Consider the following 8,953-nt stretch of genomic DNA (forward strand, 5'->3'; position numbering starts at 1 on the left):
CGGGAGGGGGGCGGGGGTCAGTGTTGGACCCGCAGAGGGAAGGGGGGCCATGCTGGAGGGAGGGAGGGAAGACTGGAACTGAGGGGGGGGGGGGACAGTGCTGGAACTGAAAGGTACAGAGGCAGCGTTTGGACGGAGGGCTGAAACTGTGCAAGAGGCAGTTCTGAAGGGAATGAGGGTTGGAGCTGAAGGGGACAAAGGCAGCGCTGGAGAGGAGAGAAGGAAAGAAGGGAGGGTGAGATGGTGCATGTGGATGTTATATAGATACAGAGGGGGCAATGCCAGACATGGGAGGGGGTATATGGACACAGAGAGACAATGCTAGACATGGGGGAGAATAGGAACATAGAAGGGAGATCCTGGACTTGGGGCATAGGGACACAGAGGAGTAATGGCTGGACATAGTGGGAGGGGATAGTGATAATGAGAGTGGTGATGATGAATGCAAAGAGATGGTCACAAAGGAGATGCTGGACAGGGAGAGGATAGTGACAGTGGTGATGATAAATGCAGGGAGATAGTCACAGGGGAGAAGCTGGACAGGGAAGAATAGGGGGCACAGAGGAGGAAGATGATGAACATGGGGAAACATAGGTACACAGACATGTAAGATTGATAGTGAGCATGGAGAAAGAGGAAATGTCAAATGGGCAGGAGACCCTTGTGAGTGAGTTGAGAAGGCAGAAGGAAACAGGCGCCTGAGACCAACACAATTTGAAAAATAAAATGCCAACAAAAGGTGGAAAAAATTTTATTTTCTATTTTGTGATTTGAATATGTCAGATTTGAAATGTGTATCCTGCCAGAGCTGGTGTTAGATGTGCAGGCTTAGGGCTCTCTCTAGCCAGGGGGCAGTTGTCCTAGTTGCACTCCGCTAACACCATCCCTGGCATTTGATCTTTATATTTTGCATGGTGTAGGAGGAAATGCATCTTTCTACTTGTTTGGTGTGGCTTCTTAGGATTTTGGTTTAATACACATTTATCATTTTTGGTCAGATATTATGTATTTGGCATTTGCGTTGTGTGTGTGTTCGAAGTATTCCATTAGTATGAATTTTCTATGTAGCATTCTGTAGTAATTTGGCTTGTTCAGTTTTCCCAATAGTGGAAGAGATATTTGTGATGGGGGAGGGAAGACAGGGCTTTATTTTTTTTTTAATCCTTGTTCTTTATTAGCTGTGATTTATAAAACAAGTTGTACAGAATATTGTTTCTTTTTATACTTTAATAAAATGATTTAAATATAAAATTGTAACTGTTCTAGGCTTCTACGGATGGGATCAGAGCTCACGGGGACGGGGCATGGACAGGGACAAACTTTGTCCCCACATCATTCTCCAGCAAGTACTTATACCAACCATAGAACAAGCTTAAGTGTCTGCACCTAAATGCCAGAAATACTATAAGTTATGCACATAGCCTTTAAGTTACTTGCATAACTTTGTACCCCCACCCAGACTCTGCCTGTGTGCAATGCCTACCTCTACAATATGTGCAATGTAAGATACATGAGTATTTACAAAAGAGAACTTAGGCAGAAATGTGGCATTTACACTTATATGTACACACATTATTCTAATGACTTGCGCACATAATTAGTGTATAACTGAGTGCATGCAGTGGCCCTCTTGAATAATGGGGTTGAGGGTTACCCCAGAGGCAGGAACATAACAAGTGTTGTCTATGGCCAAATTTGTATTTCTACTCTCCTTTTTGCTTCACTATACTCAGACTGTAAAGGGTCCCTTCTACAGGAAAAAATTAGGCACTTATGGGCCGATGATCGGAAGCAAACGCAGGCGCTAGAGGCTGTTAGCGCCATACTAGCACCCGCATTTGCTACCGCCCCATGATCAGAGCCCCCGAGCGCGTGAAACGACGTGCTTGTGGGCTCTGAACGCAACTAGCATGCAAATGCATTCAAAACAGGGCTCTTAGCGCAAGCAGCAAGCAAATGCATGCTAAACCTATTCCTCCCCAATGATCATAAACCAGTGCGCCAAACATTTGTCCGCTGGCCGCGGCAAACCCTACACCAGCTCAGAGCTGGCGTTAGAGTTTGCAGACCATTGAGGAGGAATGGTGAGCCCTGTCCAGCATGTATTTGCATGCCAGCACGCCCACCATTCCCCCCAATGCAGCAGCCCATGCCCCCCACCCGCAGGAGCAGAAACCACAACTTGACACCCCCTGACACAGGCTTGGGGGGGGGGCTAGATCCGGTGGGTCTTCAGCCCCCTCTGGCATCCCCTCCCATGAATGAAGCCCTGGTGGCCGTGAGTCAATCCCCTCCCCACCCCCTACCTTCGGTGGAGGAGGAGGGAGGTGGCCTCCCTCCTCTTCCATCTGCACCACCCCAGCATAAGAACATAAGAATAGCTATAATGGGTCAGACCAATGGTCCATCTAGCCCAGAATCCCAGGATGCACTGGGCTGGGCAGGGCGCCGCCATTTTCGAGACGGGGGGGGGGGGGGTCCTTGGGGGTCTGGTGGCCAAGGACCCCTAAGCTTGTTATGCTTTCCAACAAATGGAATATTGGAAAGAATTGCATAAAAAGTCATCAGAGTCTGCAGGCACAACAAACCCTCCACAACAAGGAAAGACATTCAGCATGCAAGAAGAACTCCTGAGCAAGCATCTCTGCAGATATTCAAAACCAGTCAGTATTTTCAGATAACCAAGTCTTAAAAATAAATAAAAATCCACCTTCTCCTACAGGAGACTGTTAGAAATGGTAGAATGCTGACTGCTGCTCCACTGAACAAGCACTCACCCCCAGAATAAGAACAGCTACAATGGGTCAGACCAATGGTCCATCTAGCCCAGCATCCTGTTTCCAACAGTGGCCAATCCAGGTCACAAGCACCTGGCAGAATCCCATATAGTGGCAACATTCCATGCTACCAATTTCAGGGCAAACAGTGGCTTCTCCATGTCTGTCTCAATAGCAGACTATGGACTTTTCCATACAGGCAGAAAAACAAAGAAACATAATTGAAGCAGCTGGTGAAGTATGGTGCCAAAAGAAACACCTCCCCTACACTTCAAGCCACCTCACATCTATACCCCCACCAGAGATATGGAAGGTAAGAAAGATGTACACAGCCAAGAAAAAAAAAAGTCCAGTCAGTCTTCATTTTAAACAGTTTTAGCAATTTTCTTGTGTGGTTGTGTATGGGTTCAAGAATTTGCACAAATTGATTGTACATGTTAATTTATAATGTGCACATACACAACGTATGATCATTTTTAATTTTTAGGTGCCCATACGAACCAAATGCTTGCTGTGGGTGTACATATTTGAGCACCCAATACAGCTTCTCTATTCTCAACCTCACATGTAAGCCTGCCCAGTCACCAGCACTCCCACCCATACCTCTAAAAAACACACCCTCTATGACTATTTGTTACATTTGTACCCCACATTTTCCCACCTATTTGCAGGCTTAATGTGGCTTACATGATACCGGAGAGGTGTTAATAGACTGCGGAGTAAGCAAATACAGATAATGGTTAAGTTGGGGTAGGAAGGGTAGGGACCACATGAAGGAACATGTGGTGGGGCCGTATAGAGGATAGTAAGAACAGATGAGATTGTTTAGCAGACTGCTAAAACCTGTCATTTCTTTCTCTATAATATCAGCAAAATTTGCCCCTTCCTTTCTGAGCACACCACCAGAACCCTCATCCACACTCCCATCACCTCTCACCCAGGCCACTGCAACCCGCCTCTCACAGGTCCCCCAACCAGGCATCTTTCCCCTCCTCAATCCACTCAAAACTCTGCTGCATGACTAACATTCCGCCAGTGTCACCATGCTCACACTAGCCCTCTCCTCAAGTCACCCCACTGGCTTCCTATCCGTTTCCGCACACAGCTCAAACTCCTCTCACCGACCCAGAAGTGCACCCACTCTTCAGCTCCCCAGCACCTCTCCACTCTCATCTCTCCCCTCACTCCTCCCCAGGCAAACCTCTCCCCTCCACTGCCAACTGAACACACACACACCACCACCCACCCCTTCAAAACCACATACGCTACCATACAGGCACACCCTAAAATATCTTATAGCCTCCACATAAATCCCCCTCCACAGACACCCAAACATTCACTCACCACCCCCATGCGTTTTCTCTAGAAAGGGGCCACCAGACAGAAGCAAATCTCATCCCTGGCGGAGTTAAGTCGCAGCATGATTCTTCTAGCAGCACCCTTTAAGCAGAGTGCAGAAGAGCAAGGCTCTGCCACTGTCATGACATGATAAAAGCAGCAAGGTATGAAAGAGACTGATAGCAAGAGAAGCAACACTAACTAGCGCTTCTCTCCCCCTTTCATGAAACTTTTCTGGCATGTATTCCCCAACATAATGCATAAAAGTCAGCAACTAATAACAAAATTACAGGATACAGAATAGAAACACAGAAACAGAAAACGACAGCAGAAAAAAAAAAACCACAAGGCCTATCAAGTCTGCCTCTCCAGATCATCTACTATCTGTTCCTCTTCCTCAAGAGATCCTGTGGGCTTACTCCATGTTTTCTTGAATTCAGATAGTCTTCATCTCCACCACTAGGCCATTCCACACAACCAGCACCCTTTCTGTAAAGAATTATTTCCTTAGATCATTTCTGAATCTATCACCTTTCACCTTCATCTTATGCCCCCTCATTCCAGAGTTCCTTTTCAATTGACACTTTCCTCCTGTGATTTTATGCCATAGAGGCATTTAAATGTCTACCGTATCACTCTTGCCTTTCTTGTAAAGTATATATACCGGGGCGTTTAAGCTTCTCTCTCCATACTCTTTATGACCATTTTAGTAGCCACCCTCTGGACCGATTCTATCCTATTTATACCTTTTTGAAAGTATGGTCTTCAGAATTGTAAACAGTACTCTAAATAAGATCTCATCAGAGACTTATACAGATGCACTATCGCCTTTTTTTCCTGCAAGGCCATTCCTCTCCCTATACACCCAGTCAATCATTCTTCTGGCTTTTGCTGTCACTTTTTCTACCTGTTTGGTCACCTTAAAATATGATCACCCCCTCAAATTCTGCTTTTCTTTCATGCACAGAAGCACTTCATCCCCTATACAGTACCTCTCCCTGGAGTGTTTACAGCTCAAATGCATGAACCCTGCATTTTTCAAACAATAAATCTTAGCTTACAAAATCTGTAGCATTCCTTGAGATTCACTAGATCCATAGAGTAGCCTAGTGGTTAGTGCAGCGGACTCTGATCCTGGGGAACTGGGTTCGATTCCCACTGCAGCTCCTTGTGACTCTGAGCAAGTCACTTAACCCTCCAATGTCCCAGGTACAAATAAGTACCTGTATATAATATGTAAACCGCTCTGAATGTAGTTGGAAAAACCACAGAAAGGCGGTATATAAGTCCCATTCCCTTTCTCATGTTAATAATGTGTACAATCATTGGGTTCCGGAGCTGTTCTTTACTGTCCTTGGTCACAGTATGCAGAGCTGGTTCCCCAGCTCTATTTGGCTACATGCCTTCCTCTTCCAGGCAGCAGTCTCTCAAGATTTGGGGGGGGGGGGGGGGGGAGAAGACTAGAACAGGCAGAATAAGAACTACTCTGATCTCTAACCCAATCCCTCCCCTTTGTGGCACTTCCCAGGGGCTGATGCAGTGGATGAAATTAGCCTGACCAATCACAGCCCTATAAACCACACATATCTACTCTCACCACAAACACCTCTCCTATGAATTTATATTGGAAAGCTTTCCCGAAGCCTTGCCCCTGCATGCCTTTCTTACTTGGTTTTTTTTTCCCCCACAGCCAGCACAATGGGAAACCTTAGTAAATCAGGCCCTAAAAAGAGTTGCAGCAGACCTGAGGTAAAACCTAAACTTGTATCTTTCTCCATCCTAGACCTTCAGTGGTGATGGAGGACAGAGCTCTCATCATTGATTCTTAAAAATGGCTCCTAGATCTAAAGAAAATTTTTCAAGAACTGACATACTAGGAAATTATCTGTTGTATACCATTATTACATTTTACATGCTTGTTCTAAGATGTGAAAACATAATCATGGCAACATTTTTGGGAAGTCCTGTCATCTTTAATGGCAGGTTATGCATAAGCAAAAGTAGGACATAAGGAACAGTTAACACTAAATAAAACATCCAAATCCCAAACTATAACCGTATCCACCCTTGAAAACAAACTTTTAACTGTAAACATCATTCAAAATACCAAGTAATTTGGATATGCCATTGTTATGTCACTTACAAATCTTTTCATGCGTATTTCAACATGAAGGGGGGAAACACAACAGAATAGCGACAGTCGGACATAACTAATTTTTCCTCCACAAATCTGTACTCACCTAATGCACCACAGACTAATGCTGCCATTAAGTAAAATGAGAATAATAGAACATCAGCATGAATGTTAATACTGCCTGCTCTCCTTGGGAGACAGTACCAAACACCAACTAATTGGCACTTTTTGTTAATGGCCACCAATAAACACACCTTAAGTTTAAAAATCTGTTGACAGACTTTGCAGCTGGAAAGAGGGGGGGGGGGGGGGGACCCTGCTTTCTTCTCATACAGATTGCGAGCAGTGCCTTAACACATCTGGTCTCTTGGATGTTATCTGAGGAATGCTTAAGAAAACCTAAGCTAATAATGCTCCAGTAAACCCATGAGCATACAAGCCAAAATAACCCCCAAGATTCATAAGTTGTGCTGAACATCCAGAGTTATACACCAACAATGGGCTGAAGGTCAGGAGCAACGACCTCCATTACTGCCAGAGGGACAAATATTGCTTTTAGAATGTGTTCAATTAAATTACGGTTTTTTTTTTGTTTTGTTTCCGATGATACTACTCCTACCTTAATCCGAATATTATCAGTAAGATTTTGTTTAATGAATCCCCAGCAAAGTTGACATCAGTAAAGTTAAAATTACTTTTGCTTTTTTGCCTAATAACGCATGACAACCATTACAACCCAGTCCATTGTACAAAGATTGAGTGACCTGTCCAACACCTATAGCTTTTTTCATAACAGGGCGAGTCTAATATTTGAACTGTAAAAAACATGGCTTCATACATATTGATCGATTCCGAACGCTATCCCTAACCCATTACCTTAAAAAAAAATATTTAACCAAAATAGACGTGTGAAAATCAGAACCGATCTGCCCGTTTTATATACTCATGTCTGTACTGCACAAGCTGTTTACTCGACTAAAACCAGAAGGCTGAATTTAAAAGTTAACCCCCCCTCCAAAAAAAAATAAAATAAAAGGTAACGTATTAAGGCGATTTTAACCCGATACTTTTCGAGATTCGGCACACCAACTTGAAAATATCCCAGTTAAGCTTAAGGGAAACGCCGAGAAGAAAGGCTGAGGAAAAGGCCAAACACCTAAGGAAAATGGTGACAGATAGATCTGAGCCGTCTGGCAAACGACCTACACAGGTGTAATGTTTCTAAGAACAAGAGAGGAGGAGGAAGGACTGATCCAAGGACTTCCCCCGAATCGTTTCCACCCCCCCCCCCCCCCCCCATGACTTTTGCAGCTTTTCCTACAGCAGGACACAAATACCAGCACCCCCCTCACCCACACCTCTGAACCAGGACACGTTCAGTTTCGCTTAGCACCAGAGAGTAAAAAAGCCAACCAATTAAAGTTCTCTAAGCAACACCTTGTTTCACTGAACTGAAAAGAAAACGTCAAGCTAAGCAAGCGCGCTTCCTCGAGTCATTGCGGAAAACCCGTGCTTCGTTCGCACGTCTGCCAACACGAAAGCTGCTCAACAGGTGCCCGTTTCCCAGTAACCTCCAAACCCCACACCTCCTCCTAAATCTTTGAACCGATCGTAGGAAATGGACAAACATAAAAAAAATGATAATGGCGGTAAACTTCGCAATGAATTGTGAGCAACACCTGTGCGTTAAACTAAAAGCTATATAAACATGCAGGCAGGAATTCAAGAGAGAACCCCCCCCCCCCCTCCCCATGTGCGTGACAGTCTAATAATAATGAGAGGCTCGATTCCCCGCAGTCCGGGCGGCAGAGCTGCAAGATCACCTGCAAAAGCGAAACTTCCCCCTGACCCTCTCAGGGGAAAGAGCTGGGTTACTTCTCAGCGCCACACAGTTTAAAAAGCAGCAGCAGCAGCAATCTAGGGAGGGTGCAGTGCACTCACCGGCAGCTCCACGTTCACGTCGGTGCCGTCCAGCATCAGGACGCGACAGGTCAACACCGCCTTGCAGTCGCCGGCGGCGGGGATGTGGACGGCGGCCCCGGCGCTCACCACGGGCTGCGGGGAGGGAGACGGCGGATACAGCCCTCCGGCTGTTCCGGGAACCATGCCGCCGCTGCCGCCGTCCAACTCATCGCGGCCCCGGCCGCCACCCCGAGGCGGCCCCCGCCCCGCAGCCCCTCTCCCATAGCGCTGCATCGACCGCCGGCCAAAAGTCCTCCGTAGGAAGCGCAGCATCCTCAGCCACCACCACCTCCTCCCGCTCCCGCAAGGAGGCGGGAACCCAGCGGGGGTGCAAAGTCCGACTCCAGCCGAGAAAGGAGCCCAAGGGCGAGAAAAAAAAAAAAGCTCCGGCAGCGCAGCCCCCAACGCGCGCGCGAGAGCCTCTCCTGCTCCGCTACAGAAACAAATGCGGCGCTGCTTCTTCCTTTCCACCAGCAACAGCGCCGGCGTCTTCTTCGGGGGAGGGGAAAGGCAGGGGGGCGTGGGAGCAGGGGAGGAGGACCGGGAGCCGCTGCTAGCAACACGCCGACGGCCAGGGAGGTAGGGACGGAGGAGAGAGTGGTACGAGACAAAGCACGTTCGCCCGGTTAGATTTTCTATTCTTTCATTTTTCTCTCTCTAACTATAGGAAGGTTGAAAAAAAAAAGTTAAGTATGCAACCAATGTAGGGCAGTTTCCATTAGTTACTATACTTAATATAATA

The 8,953-nt window shown here is 46.5% G+C and overlaps 1 protein-coding gene across 2 annotated transcripts in view; it reads right to left on the reverse strand.

Moving 5' to 3' along the window:
* Positions 1 to 8,702, reverse strand: part of LOC115470991 (band 4.1-like protein 4B) — a 245,430-nt gene extending 236,728 nt beyond the window's left edge. For both annotated transcript variants that reach the window (XM_030204656.1, XM_030204665.1), the window contains exon 1: positions 8,191 to 8,702. In XM_030204656.1, coding sequence (XP_030060516.1) covers positions 8,191 to 8,484 — 294 coding nt within the window. In that variant the 5' untranslated portion in view covers positions 8,485 to 8,702. The remainder of the gene's footprint in view (positions 1 to 8,190) is intronic.
* Between the last annotated feature and the right edge of the window lie 251 nt (positions 8,703 to 8,953).

Source organism: Microcaecilia unicolor, chromosome 1 (assembly GCF_901765095.1).
Source record: "Microcaecilia unicolor chromosome 1, aMicUni1.1, whole genome shotgun sequence".
Taxonomy (NCBI): domain Eukaryota; kingdom Metazoa; phylum Chordata; class Amphibia; order Gymnophiona; family Siphonopidae; genus Microcaecilia; species Microcaecilia unicolor.